At 49.4% G+C, this 23,581-nt stretch overlaps 1 protein-coding gene across 1 annotated transcript in view; it reads left to right on the forward strand.

The window, feature by feature from the left end:
• Col23a1 (collagen type XXIII alpha 1 chain) overlaps positions 1 to 23,581 on the forward strand; it is a 287,526-nt gene that overhangs the window by 212,263 nt on the left and 51,682 nt on the right. The window contains exons 3-5 of the mRNA XM_021177066.2: positions 8,527 to 8,571; positions 16,940 to 16,947; positions 18,822 to 18,848. Of these exons, the coding sequence (XP_021032725.1) occupies positions 8,527 to 8,571; positions 16,940 to 16,947; positions 18,822 to 18,848 (80 nt within the window). The remainder of the gene's footprint in view (positions 1 to 8,526; positions 8,572 to 16,939; positions 16,948 to 18,821; positions 18,849 to 23,581) is intronic.

The raw sequence follows: 23,581 nt of genomic DNA on the forward strand, positions 1-23,581 counted from the left end.
CCTCAGACTTGCTCTCTATCTGTGAATGGTCTTGAATTTTTGATCTTCCGACCTCCACCTCCTCGGTGACGGGATTACAGACAAGTTCCACGGTGCTTAGTGTATGCAGCGTTGAGAATCAAACCCAGAGCTTCGTGCATGGCAGGCAAGCACTCTAACAGCTGGGCTATTCTGGGAATCCCTTCCAGACGCTTTGGCTGTGCTCTCTAGATGGGATATTTCATTCTTTGCCCTAGGATTGTAGCATAAGCTACAGTCAGTCTCCCTGAAAAGGGAGAGCTTAGGAGAACAAGGGCAGTAGAGGCTAGACTGGTACTTCTGACCAGCTCTAACACTTGGACACAGCATCTCACCTCTGGGCCTCAGAGTCCTTATCGGTAAATGAAGCCAAATGCCTAGCACATAGCCTGTCCCAGCTCAGCATGCATGAGCTGCAAGCCTCCCCAACCTGTGCTCTCTGGGCATGCTCCTCCCACTGAGACCATTTGCAAGATGGCTCTGGGGTCTCCAGAGGACATATGGGGGGTTGTATGAAACAAGGCTGGTGTGTCACCCCTGTAAATAATGTGTCTGGAATTGCAAGACTCAGCCCACAAAATGACAGGCATTTGGGATGGCTTCAGGAAGATATGCCCCAAGGGCCTGGGGCCGGTCCAGGTCTCGGCACTGCCCACGGCATGTGGTCTCCTAATGAGATATTCAGTCCACCAGCCTGAGAGCCATCCCTGGGCTACTTGCTTTTTGTGTGGCTTCTGGCATCTTTAAAAATAAATAAATAGCAAATGTCAAGATGTGGTTACAAAGCACATGGACTTTGGATCACTGCCCCTAACAAGCAAAGTCTCAGGAGGGAGCCAGGCGGTGGCTGGAAGCACAGGATCATGGTCCAGTCAGCATAGCTCCTCACATTCCTAGCTGGGCAACCCCACAGGGTCAGTTAATCTCCCCATGCCTCAGTTTATTCATTTGTAAAATGGATATTAGTGAGTAGCAGTCTTTCTCCTGGGGTTAGTGTGAGACGCTCATGAGTTTTCATAGAGTTGAGATTGGCACAGAACTAACACTTTATAAATGATGCCAGCTTCATCTTGCTTGTACTAAACACTGTCAGGTTACTGTGGCTGGCCGATATCATCCTTTTCTTTGGAGAAAGCGGCTATGTCCACATCTAAAATCTTTTGTAAATGTAAGGTCGGAGGTCAGCCACCCACCTAGCCCCTCTTGATATGAGCTCCAGTCATTTATTACTAAATAGCACAATGTCCAAGTGAGTTCTCCAGTCTAGTCACCAGGCCGGTCAGGGTCTGTCACCAGCCTGGACAACATCCCTGGTTCCAGACAGTCATGATGAGGCTGTGGTATCTGTTTCCCAGCAACCAGGGGGGTGTGGTGGATGATGGGAAATGAGTCCAGAGGCCTGAAAACTTTGAAAAGAACTGGGTTTGCAGAGGAAAAGGCTGGTATTTCATTTCCCAGATGGCACTATTGCTCTCAGTGCTGGCTGAGACTGAGCTAGCCTGCCAGCAGCAAGCCTCCCTGGGAAGAGCAGGGACCCAGCTCCACCAGGGGAATCTAGGACTATAACCTGCTCCACACCTCCAAGGAAGAAGGCTCACTAGATCTGAGGCAATGGAGCTGCCCGTGTCTGGGAAGGAGCAAACAGCTCACAAAACAATGATCTAAGGCGAGGTTGCGGGGAGGGGGGTGTTTGGTCGGTTTGAGGGTTTTGTTTTGGGGGGTTCTATTTGGGGGATTTTTGTTATGTTTAGGTTTTCAGTCTGGGGGACAGGGCATCACCGCATCCAGGGCTAGGGCCATGTTTTTGTCTTAGAAGCACAAACTAGGGACCTCTTACCTTCTCTGCTCAGGGTCCACCCCATAAATGGCCCAGGCAACCTCAAGGACCTGTCAGCTAAAGATCAAGTGAGGGTGATTCAAAGATGCCTCACCCCACCGCTCTCCCAGAGTCCTGTCGTGACAAGGAGATCCTTGGCCACAGTGGCTGAAATGCTCAGGGGATGGGCCCTGTCTTATGGTCTCCGTGGCTGCAACAAAACACCATGACCAAACAGCAAATTGAAGAGGAAAGGGTTTATTCAGCTTACACTTCCACACTGCTGTTCATCACCAAATGAAGCCAGGACAGGAACTCACACAGAGCAGGAACCTGGAGGCAGAAGCTGATGCAGAGGCTATGGAGGGGTGCTGCTGACCGGCTTGCTTTCCATGGCTTGCTAAGACTGCTTTCTCATAGAACTCAGGATCACCAGCCCAGGGATGGCACCACCCACCATGGGCTGGGGCCTCCCCAATCAATAACTAATTAGAAACTGCCTTACAGCTGGATACTATGAAGACATTTCCTCAATTAAGGCTCCCTCCTTTCAGATAACTCTAGTTTGTGTGTCAAGTTGACATAAGACAAGCCAGCACAGGCCTGAAATCTCACAGACAAATCTTAGTCTGCCATTCCCTCTGTGTATGATCTTGGGGTGCCACTCTCTTCCCTGACTGTGGTGCACACTGTGGCTGTGGCAGCCAACAGCATCACCTAGTCTCCATCAGGACAGACTGAGGTCACAGCCTGGAATCGCTGAGTTTTATTGTTTTGTTTTGTTTTGTTTTCCAATATGATATAAACAATATAGAATTGCTAATAACATATCACCTACTTACAGAAAGAACCCTCATCAGGTTGCAGAACTAAGTCTGTACTCTCCTGGCTCCAAAAGTTCCTACTACACTCTCCACCTCTACCAACCTGACTTATCTAGGATCTTTGTACAGTTGGAGTCAGTTGTACACTTGTTATTTAAGTGTGTGTGTGTGTGTGTGTGTGTGTGTGTGTGTGTGTGTGTGTGTGTTCACATGTATCCATGTACACATGCACGCTTACACCTGAGTGTGGAGGCCAGAGATCAACTTCAGGTGTCTTCCTCAGTTGCTCCCCCGCTTTTCTTTAGTGTTTCGAGACAGAGTTTCTCTGTGTCGCCCTGGCTGTCCTGGAACACACTCTGTAGACCAGGCTGGCCTCGAACTCACAGATCCTCCTACCCCTGCCTCCCAAGTGCTGGGGTTAAAGGCATGCACCACCATCACCCAGCTATTATTGTTTGAGTTTTTTATTTCATGATATATATTTTATTGTTTCCCCTCCCCCAACTCCTTCCGGTTCTTCCCATCTCCCTAGACCACCCAACTTTGTGTTCTTTCTCTCTGTCTCTCTCCAAAAAAAGGGCAAAAAACTGAAAAATCAAAACAAAAAAACAAAAGCCAATAAGACACAAAATGCCAAGGCAAAACAAAAGGCACACACATAATTGAGTCTACTCTGTATTGGTCAGCTACCCTTTGGCAGGGGACCTGTCCTAGAATGTCACTGATATACCCAGTGGCACTTCATTGAAGAAAATTGATTTTCCCTTTGCCAGTGAATATCAATGGCAGATCGCTTCTTGGTTAGGGCTGGGACCTCATGTCTGCTTTTTCCTCTCAGCCCTGAGACTGCTTATCTAGCTATATACAGGTCTTGTGCAAGCTGCCACACTCTCTGTGGGTTCATAGATTCCATCATCCCTGTTGTGTCTTGGCATCCCTCACCACCTGTGGTTCTGCAGCCTTTCTGCCTCCTGGTCTGGATACATCCCTGAGCCTTGAGGAGAGGGCTTTAGTGAAGACACCCAATTAGGGCTGAGTGCTCCAGAGTCTCTCACTCTCTGCACATCGTCTAAGTTAGTTCCCGTCTCCTGCAAGAGGAACCTTCTCTGATAAGGACTGGGCGAGGCACTGATCTATGAATATAGCAATATAGCCATTAGGAGTCACTTTCGTGCTATGTCCCTTTAGCAGAGTGATAGTATTAGGTTTTCCCCTGGGACTATGACCTAGCTAATCTCAGGTTCTTGGTCACTTCAGCAGTGTCAAGTTTGGGTTCCATCTCACAGAGTGAGCCTTCAGTCCATTTTAAGTGGATGGTTGCTCCCATAATATTTGTGTATTACATTAGTATATCCCACAGACAGGTCACAGTTGTAGATCATATTGTAGTTTGGTAACGTCATGATGGCCTCTCTCCTCCAGCAGTGTGCAGAGTACCTTCCAACATCACGCACACTAGTCAGAAGGAGTGAAGCTTCTAGTTAGGTGCCCGCTCAACTTTTCCTTGCTCAATGACATAGTGTCGCCTTCAGCAATAGAGCGTTACCATCAGAGCTAACTCTGAGACAGGTCCTCATTCATCTGGAATTCACCAACTCAGTTATGCTGGCTAACCAGAAAGCCCAAAGAACCTACCCATCTCTAACTCCCCTGCACATCACCACATCACCACACTCAGCTTTTTAGGTGACTTCTGAGTCACCAATACACCTGGATTTTTGCATAGATCCTGATAACCCAACTCAGATTATGACGGTCACATTTTTTTTACTCTTTTGTAACTATCTTGTTTCCTGCAGCATGATGTACCCAAGGCTTATCCATGTTGTAGCATGTGTCAGAATGTCGTTCCTGCTTACGACTGAGTCACACCTCGTTATGGTATGAGCTACCCTTGCTTACCCACCCTAGAGAATGGGCTGTGACTCAACCTTAAACAGGAAGGAAGTCATTTCACCTCTGGCTGTTGTGTCTGGGACCGTTTTCTTGGTTTCTCTAAGCCTCTGCTCCAGTCTCACCCCCATGTGTAGAAAGAAAAAGGGAGATGGGGAAAAGTCTGTTGCAGAACTGTTGAACAGATTCAATTTTTAAAACTATACAAAAGTTCCTGCCCCGTGGGGATGGCAGAGAGAAGATCAAACCAGCACTGGGGTCTGAATGGCCAGAGAGTGGCCTGGTCACTGAGTCTCTATTCAGCCCAGCTAAATGACTGGCGACCCTACAAGAGACCATCAGTAAGTCAGGCGTTGACGGAAATGTCATTCAGGGAGGTAGAAGTGGGGAGATTTAGGGGCTCGAGTTTGAGAGGAAGTGAGAGAAGTTTGAGGTTTAGGGTCCCCTTTTGGAGCTGGTCAATGGTGTGACTTCTCCAGCCCAACCAAAGATAAAATTTATGTATTAGAAATTTCTGTAGTATTGTCCCTTTTAGCTTCTGGGGAAAAATCCAGTTCAATGGATAGAATACTTGCCTGGCATCCACAAGGCCTCTATTCCCAGCACCACACAACCCAGATACAATGGTGCATGCCCGTAAATTCTAGCACTCAGGAGGTAGAGACAGGGAGATCAGAAGTTTAAGGTCAGCTTTATATAGCAAGTTCTAGAGCAGCCTGGACTACCATGAGATCCTATCTCTAAAAGTTGATAAATAAATAAATAAATAAGTAAATATTTCCTTGTATCTGCCCTTGAACTCCTGGAGTTAGTTAATGTGGCCACGGACATCTTGAGCTATTCAGGATGTTATTCTAAGTTATTCCGGGGCCTGGGATGGCATGTGTCACACCAGAAACCTCAGGGCTGCATGGAGCAATCCCACTCCTCGACTGTGCAATAACTTTGGAATGCTCAGCTGCTGTCTTCTGATGCCCAGGTCTGCAGATGGGCAGGGATTAGGGACACAGAAGAGACCTCTGCTTCCCATAGGTTAGCCCTGCGTTCCTATACTCAAGGAGGGACTGGGGGAGAGCACTTATTTAGCCTGTGTGGGGTCCTAAAGTCCAGAATCAGAAAGACAAAGACAAGGGCATTGCCAGTACCTGGACCTGGCACATGCCCACAAGATAAGAGCTGCCGAGTCTCTCCACATGCCCAGGAAAAGCAGAAAATACATTTACATGGAGACCTATGCCCGGGCATGGCCGACTCACCCATCTTCATGCAATGGGGGAGAAATAAGAGCAGACACCACTCCCCTCCTTGCCACCTCTCCTTACCAAACCCGGTGATTCTGTGTCTGCTCTAAGGCCTGGAGCTTGCTGGATCCCCAGGCATGCCTGTGGGATGCATGTGGTCCAGGATAACTGAACATGGCACAACACAAGGTTGTAAACTTAAAGCACTGAAACTGCAGAGCAGTGGTGGCACATGCCTTTAATCCCAGCACTTGGAGGCAGAGGCAGGTGATTTTCTGAGTTCAAGGCCAGCCTGGTCTATAGAATGAGTTGCAGGACAGCCAGGGATACACAGAGAATTGGAACTGTTGGAGGGAGGCATTTATTTATTTATTTATTTATTCATTTATTTATTGTAATCTGAGTGGGTGGCTATTGAGCATTTGATCTGTTGACAGCATTGTATGGCAGTGTCAAGATGTTGGACGCACCTGACTAGCAATTATTTGAAGAGAATAAATGGGAGGAAAGAAAAGAGGTACCCATCATGCCTCTCTTCTTTGACCTTCCCTCGGCCAGCATCCCATCCCAGGCTGAGAGCTGGAGACAGACACAGAGCTGTATGAGAGGCTGTAAGAGGGACTGTTGGGGGCAGAGCAAAAAAGGCAGATGCTTGGGGGCAGGGGGAGACAGAGAAATGAAGCCACAGTCTAGGTTGGGAGTGGGGGGTAGAGGGCACAACCAGAGGATTCTGGGATGCTACTCAGCCAGCTTCTTGAACATTGGTGAGGAAGCAACTTCGAAGAGAGTCTGTTTGGGTACGTGTTGCCTCCCCTTAAAGCTGAGCTTTTGAATATGAATCTTAGAACAAAGGGTGGACCTGTTGGCCACATGAGTGAATCACCCAAAAGTCTCCAAAACCTGACTATGACCGGCCCTAGGGTGTTTCCGAGCAGGCTCCCTCTTCTCCACTTGGTCCCTTTCATCTTCGAGTGACAGCCAGTGTGTCTGTCAGGCTGCAGCCCCACAGGCCCTGTATGCTTAGTGACATCCCAGCTTGGGCCTGCTGGGAGCTTTGCACAAAGGGCCCTGGAGGCAGGGCACCCCACCCTGCCTGGGCAGTTGCCTAATCTGTCGCACCCGTCTCTATTGGGCCTACTGCCGAACCATGCCACCCAGAAGAGCCACCCAGACGAATCCATTCGTTCTGCCACCTCAACAAAAGCAAATGTGGCCTAAGTTAACCCAGACAGGGAATTTTATACTCGTGCCCAGCAATGGCCATCGAAATGCCGTGGTGCTGGTTCAACTTCATATCTGTGCATAGCCTGGTATGTCTCCCACTTAGACCTCCTTTCCTGCCATACCTCACAGCTCAGCCTTCTGTGGCCTGGCAAGAGCCCTCAAGGCTCTGTGGTGAAAATTGGGTCTTCTTCCTCTACAAACAGAGGAACATGGCCCCATACGTGCTGATGGGCTGCCATTCCCCACAAACCCTCCCCACATCCACAGAGGACAGAAGGCCACCAAGGATGCCGAGTGGCCCCCAGACATCAGGGCATAGTTATTCTATGTGACTGGCTCACAAAGTTCTCAGATGCAAGCAGCCACACACAGGGCACAGGAAAGAGATAAAGAAGAGAGTGTGGGTTACAGTGCTCCTGAGATGCTCAGACATCCTTGTGGAGATCTCAAGGAGGCAGATGGCCACACACTGGAGTACAGATGCCACAGGCACCGGCGTAGAGGACAGCCCCACACACTTTAAATCCCATGCAGGTGCAAGTAGCCATTTGGTATGGGGGGTGCTGGAGTCAGGGCCTTGCCAGGTTAACATGTTAACAAGGTCCCTCTCAAACTTCAACACGAACTCCAACCTCAAAGCCTGTGTCCAAAAAAAACCAGGGCCTAAATCTTTGTTAGAAGTTTCTGTCCTAAATACAGAGCTATGGGATGGCATGTGTTTGCCTCTTTTGCGGTTTTTCTCTTTTATTTTTAAACACACAGTCTCATGTGACCCAGACTGGCCTCAGAGCCAGTATAGCCATGGATGACTTTGAAGCTCCTAGCCCTCTTGCCTCCTCTTCCCTAGAGCTGAGATTATAGGCCTCTGCCACAATGCCTTGTGTACGCACTGCTAGGGATCAAGTCCAGGGCTTCATGCATGCTAGGCCAGCGCTCTACCAACTGAGCAACTGCCTCAGCCCTGTATGTCTTCAGTCCTTGAGTTTCACTCAGCCATTCTGACCAGAATCCCCCAGCTGTGAAAAGAAGTTAAAGGGACAGCACGGTGCCTGTGGTTACCAAATTTAACCTGATAACCAGACTGTGACAGCACTGGTCTTTACCGTGTGAGTCTTGTTTCATTGGGGGAGGGGGGGCTTTGTGAGAACACACACACTCTCGGCTTTGTCTCTCTCCCAAGTCTGAAGTTTGCCCTCTGCAAGCTCTCCCACAGCAGATGTCACAGGAGCACCTCTGAGCTTGGGGAGGACCTAGGAATGAGTAATGAATGACAGGATGGGGAGGAGTGTACAGTGAGGCCTGGAAGAGCAAAGATGGAGCATGGCAAAAGCAAGAGGGACCTCCCCCCCGCCCCCGACAACCCCGTCTCCTTCCACCAGGCATGTTCCCAGGGTACTCTGTGGGTATGGGTGCCATCTACTCCCCCAATGGTAGGAAGTGACAGGTAGAGGCCATGTGCAAATGCCCTGGCTTTCCTTCTCAATTAATCTATCCTTGTTCTCCTGCTTAGGTCCCCCTGGACGGCGTGGCAAGCCTGGACGAAGAGGCGACCCTGGTAAGTCCTGGATTTCTTAGTTCCTAGGCCAAAGCTAGGCATACCATAGACCCTGGACCCAGACAGAGGTGCCAACCACCTATGTCCTGGTCCTGGATCATATCTTTCTTCTTGAGTGTCACCTACTATCTCTGGGCCATCATGCCTCATTCCACCTCTCCTTGGCTTCTTGGCATCCACCGTTCCCAAACTAGATGTTCTATGTTCTCGGCATTCTCCCTGAATCCAGCCTTAGAAACTCAATTCTTGATCACCCATCCTGAAACAGAGGCCCTTTATGTCAGCAGACAGAGACCCTGCCAGCTCTTGGCCATGGGACCTTCCACACGACACTGTTTCCTGCAGATCTCAGCTCCTTCCCAGACCCTGCCTCTCCTACCTTTGGCAGGGCCATCAGGCTAAGGTTTTACCACCTTCTTTCATGCAAACCTCCGGCTTCCCTGTCCCCACAGCCACCTTCCTCCTATTACACCGATTGCATCCAAAATGAACTTCCTCTACAGAGTCCCTCACAGTTTGACCTTCCCCACCCAATTTTTTTTTTTTTTTTTTTTTTTTGGTTTTTTGAGACAGGGTTTCTCTGTGTAGCCCTGGCTATCCTGGAACTCACTCTGTAGACCAGGTTGGCCTCAAACTTAGAAATACACCTGCCTCTGCCTCCCAAGTGCTGGGATTAAAGGTGTGCGCCATCACACCCGGCCCCCACCCAAATCTTAACTACTGTCCCCCAAGAGGCATCTACCTGCTCTGTCTCACTTCCCCACATCTGACATCAGCTTGGCCAAAGTAACCAATGGCAACATGACTACAGCAAGACATGCCGCTGTCTTCATCTTCCTTCCTGCTCTCTCTCTCTCTCTCTCTCTCTCTCTCTCTCTCTCTCTCTCTCTCTCTCTTTCCTTCCTTTCTTTTTTATTCAGCTATCAAGGAAAACATCATGGAACTAGAGAGATGGCTTCAATGGTAAAGAGCGCTTGCTGCTTCTACAAAGGACATGAGTTTGGTTCCCAACACCTACAGCTTAAGTGATATGATGCCCTCTTCTGGCCTCTGTGGGTACTGCACTCCCATGTACACACACACACACACACACACACACACACACACACACACACACACTTTTATTTAAGTCAGTTTTAACATTCATGTGCCCACATCCCTTTTGGTGTTCATTAGTACTGGCTCAAGAGTACAGGACATGTGCTATGGGTGGATGCTAATAATCTCAGATCAACTGAATGAGCTTCAGGCGACTAGATACATACACATAAAGGAAACATTCAGCGCTGTGGGTGAGACTGGTGCAAAATCTCTGAGTCAGATGACACATGGGCTACCTCAGGACTGGACCACTCTATTTTTAAGTGTAATGATTGATTATGGATAGGAAGTTGGCATTCATTCTCCCTGGATGGCTGCTGCTGCTTCAGGAAAACACTTCCCAGTTATGTGATCCCATGAGCAGGCATAAATGGCTGAGAGATCTGCTTTCTCCTCACTGTCTTTCTGGAACCACACTGCTGGATCCTCTCCAACCCTGAGTATTTCCAGCTCCCCCTGAGCCGGTTTCCACGGGTGTATCACTAACCACGACCTCTCGGTCTCCTCAGTTTCATCCCACTCGCCTCTTAGATGACTCTTCCTTTGGCCCTCACGTCTCCTCTCTCCACAAATCATCCTACTCCTGTATAATGATGATGCCTTTCTCCCTGCCTCTGGCTCCAGAGATTATACCTTGCCCCTCTGAACACAGCATCACCCCATCTCCCTCCTTCAGCTTCCCATCACAGGGAGACAACGTCCTTACTTCCTGTGCAGCATCCCTGATCCTTCCCTTCCCCACACCCAGTCCCTGTCTGTCTCTTCAGTTTCCCTCTGATCTCTGTTGCCTCCCCTGTTCCCATGGCCACAGCCTACCACAGCTCTCACCACCTGCCCCACCCCACACATGCGCCCTCTCCGTGGCTGTCCAGGGCCTTGTCACTCTCAAGTCCTCCCCTGCCCCAGATGTGATTTTTCTCTTCCTGAGCTCTTCTTACTACGTATTCTTTTCTCTTTATCCTCAAAATCAAACGCAGGTTGCTCCTCTAGAAAGGATTCTGTAAACACATGGCGGTGGCCACACCCACCTCATGCATCCGGCATGTAGATACATGGGGCAGCAAACACACAGTCAGCCTTTAAACAACGTCACAGATAGGGCACAGATGCGAGGAACCAGGTGCCAAGGGACTCACCACCAAGAGGATCTCAGGCTGGCTGTGACCCAAGAAAGCCAGCATGAGTTCAATGGGTGCCCCTCACTCTCCTCCTCACTCTCCTCCTGGGAGCTAGGCCTGGGCTTCTTGTTCTTTTACAGAAGACCTCCATAAGTTCCCAGAGTTCATTGGGAGCAACGTCTTACACTCTTCCCTGAATACCCAACTCCCAGCAGCTGAAGGGGGCCTGCGTGTCCTGCCCAGTGCGCGCCTCATCTTTCCATCCTTGTCTTCCTCCTTTGTGACAGGTTTCCTTGCCTTTCACTGTCCACTCACTGACATGCTTTTTGGAGGCAGATGAGAGATGCTGTCACCCTTTTATATAGTGTCCCTTAGTTTGATCAGAACCCCAGTAGAGGAGCTGGGGAGATGGTTCCGTCAGTAAAGCGCTTGCAGCTCAAGCCTGAGGAACCAAGCCCCATCCGTCTCCAGTACCTTCATAAGGTGCCATGGTGGCTTGCACTGATAAGCTCAGTGTTGAAGAGACGGAGACAACAGGATAGGCTGAGGCTGGCTGGCCAGCTTTGAAGAATCACTGACTTACACCCACACAGCTAGGCCAAGAAAAAAGCCCTGTTTCTAAAACACTAATGGGTATTGACCGAACAAAGACATTTGAGCTTGAGTTCTGCATCCACACACACGTGCAAATGCACACATGTGCACTTATGAACACATACACACAAAAGGCAGATACATATCTAAAAAGACATTTCTCAAATGAAGACATGAGTGAGTGGCCAGCAACCCCTGGGGGTAGTAGTTCCATAACCCCAGCACTGGAGAGACTGGAGCAGGATGGTCCTAAGCTCAAGGCCAGTTTGGTCCAAATAGTGAGTTCCAGGCAAGCCTGTCTCAAAAGAGGAGGGAGAGAAAAACTTAACAAAAGCAAAACTGTCCAGCAGGGGAAACGGCCCCATCACTAATCATCCAGTGATTACAAGTCAGAACCGTTAGATATGTCACCTCGCTCCATAGAAACAGCCGTTATCCAAAGCACTGAAGACAGCGTGAGCTGCTGCAGATGTGGAGAAAAGGGAGTCTCCGCCCAGTGATAGAGGACGTGCCATGGTAGAAATGAATATGGAGTTTCCCCAAACTACCCCAACTCTCCCACCTTCCGGTACATACACCAGATGTGACGTCACTGTGGGACTGATGGGAGGGACATCTGCACCCCGTGCTCCTCCTAGCACTTTTACAGCCACTGGGGAACACAGGCCACCTAGAGTCTGCACAAATGGGTAGACCAAGTGTAGTCGATACACAACGTGGAACAGTAGTCACCTGTGAGAAGAGAGTCAAGTCCACTAGCTCCAGAAAAATAAAACTAAATCAGCAAGCGGAGCCAGTGAGAAAGCCTGTCTCAGGGAGGCAAGGTGTGTGAGGAATGACACCCATGGCTGACCTCTGACCCCCACACACACCCGCAGCTATCTACTGGGTCCTTCAGAAGCCTACATTTCACACGATCCCCAGAGGGCTGAAAGATGAGAACGTGTTCTTACCCCAGTTTTGCAGAATAGGAAACAAGACTCCAAGGGAAATACTGTCTTGTCTAAGGTCAGCTGCTAACCAAGACAACACCTCCCCGTCTGCAGCCCTCCTGTGAGGTGTTCTGTTCCCCCCTGTCAGAGCCAACGAGAACCACATACAGCAGATGTCCCTCGCTGGTTGACTTTGGGTCAGCCTGGTGTTTATTTCTAGATAGTTCTGCGCACATGCACATCCTGACATTGTCAGCCTCCATTACACAAAGCAGGCCTTTTCCTGCGCCCCTGGGAGGAAGGCTCTTCTGCAATGCAGGGACAGGATCTAACTAGAATGTTGTCCTACAACAGACACCCCTGCCATCCATGGGACTAGTCCTTTAGTGTCTCCCAGTCCCAGTTAAAACCTTTCCCTGGACAGCCTCCTCCCGGCCCTTCAGTCTTCACAAGTTCAACTGATCCAAATAGAATGGAGTTCTCACCTACTCCTGGGTAGTTCGCATCTGGGAAGCACAACACAATGTCTGGTATAATTGCCTGGGCCAACCTCCTTTCCCAGGCAAGCTTGGGTGACACTGAATTCCAGAGATGAGATTTGTACCTAATGTTCCCATTTCAGCTAAAAGGCTGGAGGCCTCCCGAAAGTGCCATTTTGTTGTTGTTTTGTTTTGGGGGTTGTTTATTTATTTTATAACTATAAAATCACAGTAACTATCTTCAGACACACCAGAAGAGGACATCAGATCTTCTTACAGATGGTTGTGAGCCACCATGTGGTTGCTGGGAATTGAACTCAGGACCTCTGGAAGAGCAGTCAGTGCTCTTAACCGCTGAGCCACCTCTCTAGCCCTAGAGTGCCATTTAAATAAGGGCATCTTCTCTCTGTCATCCAGTCATGCTCAGGAGCATTGGTTCCTCAATGTGAAATTATACAGTGGAAAACTGGCAGCTGTTCTTCTTTTCCCTGAAGTCTATGTGCATTTGTGGTGGGTGTGTGGGTGTGTGGGTGTGTGTGTGTGTGTGTGTGTGTGTGTGTACATGCACATGCATGATGTGCTTGCATGTATGTGAGAGAGTATTCTCTAATTCCAGCATCAGCTAAGACTATTCTCGTTGCTTCACATGGACATGCAGACACACGAGTGAGTGCTTGTGTATGCACACATGCTCGCATGCCTGCCCACTGAGCATCTTCTTCAGTCCTCCCCAGGACTGAAAGCAAACATCCTGAAAGGCAAACATGGAGACTGGTCACATTCACAGACACAAACTCCTCTCACTTTTCCCCCTCAGCGGCTCACACTGCCTCTGGGTTGGCCTCAGTCTTATTTCATCTATACACGAACTCAGTTTAAAAACCCTTGGGTCACTTTATTCCCTAAAAAGTCCTGAGAAACACAGCAGAAGGTCCGTGAGCTCCTGCAGGGAAGTGTTTGGGTTCTAGGGTGTAGTCCTGGCTGAAGCATCACACATGAGCTAGCTAAGTGATCGAGGCAGAAAGCCTGTTCAGACCAGGGAGAGCAGGTTGAAGGCAGATGAAGAACAGCGCCTGGGACAACAGTAACGGTTGTGGGGCTGGGAACAGAGACTCTAGCACCCTCAGGCCACAGGGACAGCCACCACCTCCACTGTGTGGGCCATCCCTGCCACACTAACAGAAATACTCTGCAGGAAGATCAAACATACCTTTTGGGAGACATTAGAGAAATGACTGACCCTGGAGGAGCCAAATCCAGGTGGCGAGGACGGACTCCCAGACCCACCACCCACCTGTCAGCACCGAGCAGGCAGCTCACCCACCCAGGCAGCCAGTCCCTTCTGCCCCCCAAGGTGTGGATGAACATGGCTCCCAGATTGGGAAGCCCTGGCAGGCCACAGCCACTCTGTAGACAGTCCTGAGGATTACCAAACCTCCTACTTCCTCAGGCTAAGTCATCTGGCTCTCATTTAATTGCTCCCACATTCTGGGGCTTAGAACATATGTTTGAAAGCTGTGTGCCTAAGGGTCAGAGAGCAAAATAATGGTGGAACCAGGCTTAGGGGTGGAGGCACCATGTGCTCAACTGGTGGGACAGGAACTAGTTTCACTCTCTAAGCAGGGAGCCCTGGAGGGCCTAAGCCATGCCCCCTTCCCAAGCCATCTCTTGAGTTACCCACTTGCTACAGATCACAGAATCTGCCTCCAGCAGCTCTGCGAGCCCAGTAAACTATATAACAAAGTCACGAGCAAAGGGTTTAGCAGAGATGCTAAGCCCAACAGGCAGCTCCTGCCTTTCTCTGTAATGCCTGTTTGAGTGTGTGGACCTGCCAGACACTGAGCTGGGCATCAGGGGTAGCTGTCAGACGTCAGTCACTCCAGGAAAGGCAGAGGAGGAAGCTGCCCTTAATCGGAATGGGCCGGTCCCTTGGGGCATGTACAGGAGGAAGGGCTTGGGGCAGGCACATGGGCAGGTGCAGAGGTGATTACTGAGTCTTTCCGGTGGCGTTTGTCTTCCCTGGAAGACAGGAAGCAAGGTCAACCATTGTAAGTTCAGGATCTATGCTGTCCATGCCTAGTTTGACCCCAATCTAGACTTAGGGGAAACACGGCCTCTATATCACCACCGGTGGGAGTATTAGTATATCCACTCTCCATGCAAAAATCCTGACCATCTCTCCTACCTTTCTGAACATCCTCTCCCACCATTTCATCGGTCCAAAAGTCCTATCTCTCCTCTTTGACAAGCATCTACAGATTCGGAACCTCTTCCACTGCCACTGCTGGGACCTTCCAGGGACATCTGCAGAGCACCCCAGTGTCTACTCTGGTCCCTCTTGCAGCCTTTGTCCATATTGAATCCTTCAGTGACCCCTGGCTGCCCATAGCATCGAGCCCTCCACACTCCACAGCATGCAAACAGACCTTGTGCGTGCCTGGTTTTCCCTTCTCTGCTCCCCTCCCCCCATCTCAGGAAAAGCCCAGAGATTTAGAAGCGAGCCCCAACTCTGCCTTTCCCTATTCTGCCCCTGATTTTCTCTCCCTGCTCCCAGACCCAGCCGAGCCCCTTCCTGGGCAGGCTAGGATTGCCCCCCACCCCCACAACATCCTCAGAGTTTCCTGTGCTTCTCAGAGTTCTGTTTTATTCCTAAGTGTCTGTTGAAGAAAGCAGTCTGCTAGGTGAGGCTCTTCACACTGGTCCTCACTATTGAGTCCTTTCCTTCCCCACAAGGCTCCAGCTCACTGTTGGCTATGCAGGTTTACACCCCTTATTCCAGTACCTGCCAAGGGATGCCTGTGTGCAGCCTCGTCCTACAGGGTGGGGTCTGAGGTGTAATGGGAACAGGGACGTTACTGGTTTGGTGGAAGCATGCATGCATTTGTGACAGGCACATTGCTTTGGAGAGTTGAGAGAGCATCTTCCAAGATACCCTGCCCCTTAACTGGCTCTAGCCATCCTTTGGCATCCATGAGACCCGCCAATGCTGAAGTCCCTTATATAAAAATGACTATATTTGCATATAACTTACACACATCCTCTCAGATGCATTAAATCATCTCCAAGTGCCTTATACAATGTAAATGATATGCAAATCGTTGTTATGCTTAAAAAATAATGACAACAGCCTGTACAGTATAGGCCCAATTTTTTTCAAGTAGTGTGTGTATGTCTGTGTCTGTGTCTGTGTCTGTGTCTGTGTCTGTGTGTCTGTGTCTGTTTGTCTGTGTCTGTGTGTCTGTGTGTATGTGTGTGTGTGTGTCTGTGTGTGTGTGTGTGTGTGTGTGTGTTTGTGTCTGTGTGTGTGTGTGTGTGTATGTGTGTGTGTGTCTCTCTGTGTGTGTGTATGTACAGGAGTGTAGTTGTTATATGTTTATGTATGCATATATATGTTCAGAAGACGGCAGAGTCACCATCAGTTATCTTATGTGGCTAGGCCTCATCAGAATCTCCACCACAATTTCTATGCCAGCGATTCTCAACCAGTATGTCACAACCCCTCTGGGGGCAACAGATCACTATCCTCCTGCATATCAGACATTTACATTATGACACATAATTGTAACACAGTTACAATTATGAGGTACCAACCACCACGGGAGGAGCTGTTTTAAAGGGTCTCAGCACTAGGGAGGTTGAGAACCCCGCTCTATACTGTTCTTTTCATCTCCTTGTGCACACCTAACCCCAGAGCTGGGCTGTGGCAACCCACGCAGCTCTGCCCAACCATATACACTGCATGCCTTCATCCTAACCCTTCCCTACAGCCAACACACTTTCTCCTCTTTATCTCCCTCCTCTGTGATGAAACCCAAAAACCTGCTCACTGGAAAGCAAAATCTAACTCAGATTTAGCTTTTCAGAATGTAACAGGCATGAACACCAACCAGTCTCATGAGCTGAACACGTGAACCCACGCATGTGAGATCCATCATTGCCCCCGACACAGCCACCCAGGCCCCTCTGAGGACAAACATATCTCATCTTGGTTCTGTGGCTCACCCTTGTTTGCAGGGCCATTGTAGGCAATGCTCTGAGCCCCACTGAGGCCTGGGGTTGATGAGATGGGCAGTGGCCAGGGCTGTGCTGAGGATGGGGAGGGAACCTTCCATGCTGATGGCGGCTCTTCTCTTGTGTTTTGCAGGTCCTCCAGTAAGTGTCTCAGATCGTGCTGTGCTCCTCAAAGATAAGACATTTATTTGGTTGTCTCTATAACTTCAACTCCCATGAAAGTGACTTTTGGTTTAAAAAAAAAAAGAAAGAATGCTTTAAAAACAAAAAGGTTGGGGGTGTAGCTCAATAGGTCGCGTGCCTTGCCTGGGATGTACAAGCTCTGGATATGATCCCCAGTAACATATAAAACCCTGTGTAACTATATACACCTATAATCCCAGCATTTGGGAAGTGAAGGCAGGAAGAGAGTGGCCAGCCTTGGCTGCATAGGGAGACTGAGGCTAGCCTGGGCTATGTGAGAACCTGTCTCAGAAATAAACAAACAAAAACGGATCCATCCCAGACAGAAGCTTCTCTCATACACTAGAACATTCTAGACCAGCTTTTCAAGAGAGCTCATATGAATCTAGTGACTCCTCCCCCAAATCTTTGGTTCAGCTTTGTGGACCAAAAAAATGTAAGTGCCAGCCTATGTCTCCGAATCTTTCCGTACCCACTGATAATTTTTTAATTTTTTTTAATCTCCCGTGCTTTGGCGAAAGGCATCAGCCAGTAGCTCCAAGACAAAATTGAGCTTCAACACTGGATCCTGGAGTTCCTTTTTCTTCTTAGCCAGCTTGTCTTGCTCCCAGCTGGGACTTCTTGAGCCTGGCTGGCTGGCAGAGGTGTTGAGGCAGCACCAGAAGTAAAAATGTCACTGCATTTGAGAGGGTGTGAAGGGGCTCAGAGAGGCTCCGCCTTGGCCAGACGGCAGCTGCTTTGAAGGCAGCGGCTCAGTGGCCCTGGGAATCCCCCTTTCTCCGGGTTATGGATGTATCTGCCTTTGATTCCTCTTGGCGGACTTTCAGGGCTAGATAAATCCCTGTGCACCATTCAAGCAGCACACGGACAGTCAACTGAAGCCAAAATTAACCTTCCAAAAGAATTCTTTTCAGATGAGCCATTTTGCTTCTGATTTCTACGTCCATGATTCACGTGCTCCCGCCTCCCCCATCAGCACCCTTCAGAATCTGGCTTCTCTGTGCATGTAGCATCAGTTTGAGCCAACGGAAAGTCAGGCCAACAAAAATGTGTAGGGTTTTGGCCACAAGTGAACTTCCTGGTAGAGTGTTCCTGGAGGCCCCTTGGAGGCAGCTTGTACAAACTTGTGGGAATGCAAAATGGGAAGACTAAGGAAACACAGAGACTAAGGCATGGTTTTGTATCTGGCTCGGTTGTTAAAATATTAAATGGGTTAAGTAAGCAGGAATTCTTTAAGCTACCACTGCAAGGGGCTTGAAGGGATAGGGGGATACCCATGTGTGGGGCACAGTGTCAGGTAGCTGTCAGTGACCTTAAGCAGGCCTAACCTGAGCTGGGGACAGAAAGACAGCCAGTAGCAGTGCATGTCTCCCCATCTGTAGCTTCCAGAACCTTCTCAGCTTGATCTAGTCCAATAGAAGCAAGGATGAGCTGAGAGCATCCTGCAGATCCTGTGAAAAGGACATTGTCAGTCCCTGGCTTGGTCATAATGGTTGTGACACCTCCTTCCAGCCCTCTGTGACCACATGTTCTCTGTCTTAGGCCAGGATTGATGGAGGGGTGACACGTGTGGGTGTAGTACCTTGGTGCCTCTGATGAAGGCCCACAGCCCCTCCCCCATGGCTGCTGACAAGAGAAGGTGGTTGTCCTTCTGACTCACCAGGAACCCGGCCTCCCCCACTGACCCAGCACACTGCAACCAGCAATGTTAGCCCCCTGGAAACTAGTGCAAAAAGCAGCAGGGGGAGGGATGTGGCTGGATAGACCTATAAGCATTGCCGTATGGTTTTCTGCCCAAACTCTGATTGTTAATGGCTTATTAATTACCACAGGGGCAATCAGGACGAGATGGCTACCCGGTAATTTGACATTTATTTATTTTTTTGTTCTCTCTCTGCCGCCTCCTCCTCCTCCTCTTAATCCGACATTCTTCTCGTGAACCTTGGCATTCTCCTCCAGAATCTTGACTGAACTGTCGCGCTCTGCCTTCTTCCTCCTGTGCTGGGCCATTTCATTCTACAAAAGGATCAATGCACACTCTGGGTAGACCCCAGCCTCCCAGGCAAAGCAAAGAGACTACCAGAAAACAGCTTTCCTTCCAGCCTAGCATATCTGCTGAGTTGCAAGCCTTGGCCCGGTGGAGTCATGCCCTCCTGAAGGACACTCCTGTACCAATACCTACGGTCAGGGACACCCTATGATCTTACCACTCAGAATGAGGGAGCTAGTTCGTTCCAGTCTGGTCTTTATGGTATGAGTGCCTCAAAAAAACAAGTTAGCTTGTGTTTGGGGTTAATGTCCCTACACAAGTCAAATGAGTGTTGTATCAGAGACAAGAAGTTAGGGTGACCCTGCTGCCTCCTGCACCTTGCCAAGGTTAAGGAAGAAGACAGTAGCTTCCAGAAGAACAGATGTCCTAGAACAATGAGGGAGCAAGCAGCTATGGTGAGACATACATAGCTCAGGAGGCCTACCATGAGTTTGAGGCCAGCCTGATCTATATAGTAAGATTTTGCCTCATCAAAAAAAAAAAAAAAGGAAGTGGGGAAAGGAGATTAGTGTGACACCCATAGAACAGAGTTCAGGGTGTCTGTCAGATGTGGGGGTTTGTTCCGTGTCTTCAGGTAGGAGGATGCAGGAGGGAAATGGTGGCTGGCTCAGAGAGCTGTCTCAGTCAGAACTGGCTGGCAGTGGTGATGTAGTCCTTGGTCCCGCAGGGCTTACATCCCGGGAGACTGAGGAAAGCAGTCTAGCCTAGAGTATCAGAGAGACCTGGGCTTGATTCCAGACCTACAGCTCCATAGCTTGGTGACCCCAGGAAGGCACACACACCCTCACTGAGCCTTAATTTCCTCCTCTGTGAATGAGATAACTAAGTCCTCAAACAAAGTATGAGAATTGAGACTAAATGAAATGCACGAGGTGACAATTCTGCATAAATTACAAAATGGGTCACATATAGCTCTCCAGGATTCAATAGGACCTTCTGCACACATTGATCTTGAGCCCAAAGCAGAGCTATGCTAGGTCCAGGCCCCTTTGGAGTCTCCTGGGTAGGTGAGGCAGTCTGACCTCTCAGGCTAGAACAGTGGGGCTCTGCATGAAGTGTGACTGAAATGTGACAGCTCACAGAGCAAATCCTACCTGACCCAGAACTCCTTCCTGACTAGAGAAGGGTTGAGCCCTCATTCCGACTCTTCCACACAGTATCAAGGGTCCTGGGGCTTTTGCTGAGGTCTATCCCCACTTGGATATTCCTAGCTTGGAAAGACTCATTCTAGCAAAAAACTCTAAGTCCTAGGGGACTTGGACTTGTGCCTTCCTGGGGTCACCAAGCTATGGAGCTGTAGGTCTTAAATCAAGCCCAGGTCTCCCAACATGTGTTGCCCATTGTCAATTGCAAATACCATAGATAGATAGATAGATAGATAGATAGATAGATAGATAGATAGATAAATAGATATATAAAATTTTTACAGTACCTACTCCATCCAATTTCCCAACCCATCCTGGCTAGAAACAGCATGCTGCAGAGCCTTGTGGTCCCCTCCCACCTCCCCCACACCCCCTGTCTTAGTTAGGGTTTCACTGCTGTGAACAGACACCATGACCAAGGCAACTCTTATAAGGATAGCATTTAATTGGGACTGGCTTACAGGTTCAGAGGTTTAATCCATTATCATCAAGGTGGGAGCATGGCAGAATCAAAGGCAGGCATGGTGCAGGGAGAGCTGAGAGTTCTATATCTTCATCTGAAGACTGACTTCCAGGCAGCTAGGATGAGGGTCTTAAAGGCCACGCCCATAGTGACATATCTACTCCAACAAGGCCACAAACAGTGCCACTCCCTAGGCCAAGCATACACAAACCATCACACACATACCTCACACCCCTTCCCAGTCAGGATCAGAGAGCAGATAGGAAGCTGCAGCCCCCTGCATGGCCAGATGCATGCGAGAGTATCTTAGCCCATAGCACTTAGCTACCCAGGAAGAATCAGATCCACACTCCAAGCCCTGGCCCCACCGATGCTATGCTGTGGCTCCACTGCAAAAATCACAGCAAACTTCTGAATGCTGAGCCTCTCTCTGCACATGCAAGGCCCAAAGGGAATGGGAAGTTTCTGCTGTTTTACAGTGAGCAGACACTGACCCAGCAGCCCTGTGCCCTGGCTGAGAGCAGCAGAGCCATCGGCTGGCAGTGGAAGTCATTTTATTCCTGCATAAGGGGCAGGGACATGTTCTAAACAGTTACCAGGCAGTCTGCAAAGGCCTCTTCTCTCTCGGCGCCTCTCAGCCCTACTTTCTTCCCAGATCAAGGACAGGAGAGGGATGGCAGGAAACTAAGCTAGAGGTTAAACTGCAGGTCTGAATCCATCTCTGCCACTGGCTGGGGTAGGAAGCCCCACCCTCAAGTGTCCCTAAACCTCAGGCTCCTTCCAGCCAGTGGAGATGTCAGAAGTCCTTTCCTCAGGGACCTGGGGTTCCAGCGAATGGAGACGCACAGGGAACACCGATGACATGCCTGTCACAGCCAACCAATGTCATCTGAGGGGACCATCAGGGATTGTGGGGATCAAATGTAGAATAGAGACAGATGTCTAGCTCCAAGCTTAGCCCACAGGGGGATCTATGAGTTCCGGGATGGGGGCAGGAATAAGGAGGCACGTGACAGGAGCTCCAGAGTCCCTGTATCCTGATGTAGGTAATGTCTCTAGGAAGGAGATCAGTGAAGGCCCAGCAGGCCAACTGTCCCCACTTCCCGTTTGCAAGCCTGAAGCAACCGCCCTGAGGCCTTGAAACAGTTCCTCAGGTCACTGAGGTAAGCTGTGTCCAGTGAGGGGACAAACGGGGACTGTAGCCCTTGGTCGCCTTCTGCCAGCTGGTGTATGAACGTGTGTCTATATTTCAGCACCTGAGCCATATGAGGAGGGGGTCCCTGCTGCGAGAACGAAAACAGTTCAAGCCAGGAAGAGGCTGGGCTGTGTGGGCTACTTGTCCCTGTAGGATCTGAGTTAAACTCTAGTTTCTTGGCTTATGGGAAGCAAGCACTTCAGGCAGGCCCTCAGCCTACTGTCAGTTACCCATGGCTCCCATGGGGTCCGCACGACTGCCCAGTGCTATGCTTTATTCATGTGTTGGAAGAGACCACTAACATGCAAGCTTCTATGACTATGAGCAATTACAGATTTACAGATAATTTTTGTGGGGTGCTGGGGAGTTGAACCCAGGGCTTCATGCATAATAGGTAACTGCTGTATCACTGAGCCACAGCCCCATCCCAACGTAGAACTCACGTGTGCATACACATCTGCACAGGCACACTCACCCTGCATGAACACGTAGAGGCCAGAGATGGACAGATTTCAATTGTCTTCCCCTTTTAATCCTATCTGCCCTGCCACAGCCACCACCACCAAAAAGAGAGAGGGAGGGAGAGAGGGAGGGAGGGAGGAAAGGAGGGAGGGAAAGGAGGAAAGAGGGAAAGAAGGAAGGAAGAAGAAAGGAAGGAAAAGAAGGGAGAGAAAGAAAGAGAAAGAGGAGGAGGAGGGAGAGGGGGAGGGGGAGGGGGAGAGAGAGAGAGAGAGAGGGAGAGAGAGAAGAAGGAAGAAAGAAACATATTTTTTGAAGCAGGGTCTCTCACTGAAACTAGAGCTCACCATTTTGGCTGGATTGTCTGGCCAGGAAACTCTAGGTATCAGTTTGTCCCTTCCCCCACCCTCTGGGCCCCAGTGCTGACATTGTAAGTACATGCCACCATGTCTGGCTTTTACTTGGGTGCTGGAGACCCAAATTCAGGTCTTCATGCTTGCCCAGCAAGTACTTTGCCTACTGAGCCATCTTTGAAGCCTCCAAGATAAAACTTTCATGATGAGGCTAGAGCTCAGTGGGTGGACTGCTCACATAGCATGCATACAGCTCACACCCCACAAACCTGGAGCGCTGGTCTACAGCTGTAATACCAACACTTGGGAAGTAGAGGCAGGAGGGTTTGGAGTTCAAAGTCATCTTTGGCTACATATTGAGGCTGAGGTCAGCCTGGGCTACATGAAGCCCCATCTCAAAAACAAATAAAACTGTTCTAACGCAGCGGCTCAGCAGTTAAGAGCACTCTTGTTCTTCTGGCGGCCTAGGTTTGGTTCCCGGCGTGTCCATGGTGGCTTGCGATCACGTAACTCCAGTTCCAGAGGCTCCATTCTCCACTTCTGACCTCCACGGGCATCAGGCACCCACACATACAAACACACAAAACTCTCATATACTTAAAATAAAATAAATGTCAAAAAATGATTTAAATACATAATTTTTTTTTAGAATGGAAAAGAAGGGCCAGAAAGATAGCTCAGTGGATAAAGGCACTTTCCATGCAAACCTGACTCCTGGAATTCCATGTAAAAGGTGGAATGAGAGAGCCGACTCCACAAAGCTGGAGTACATACCATACACACACCGTGGTGTGCGTGCCTGCACACATATACATATGGACAGTCACACATAGATAGATAGATAGATAGATAGATAGATAGATAGATAGATAGATAGATAGATAGATAGATGGATGGATGGATGGATGGATGGATGGATGGATGGAT

This window comes from Mus caroli, chromosome 11, assembly GCF_900094665.2.
Source record: "Mus caroli chromosome 11, CAROLI_EIJ_v1.1, whole genome shotgun sequence".
In the NCBI taxonomy this organism is placed as follows: domain Eukaryota; kingdom Metazoa; phylum Chordata; class Mammalia; order Rodentia; family Muridae; genus Mus; species Mus caroli.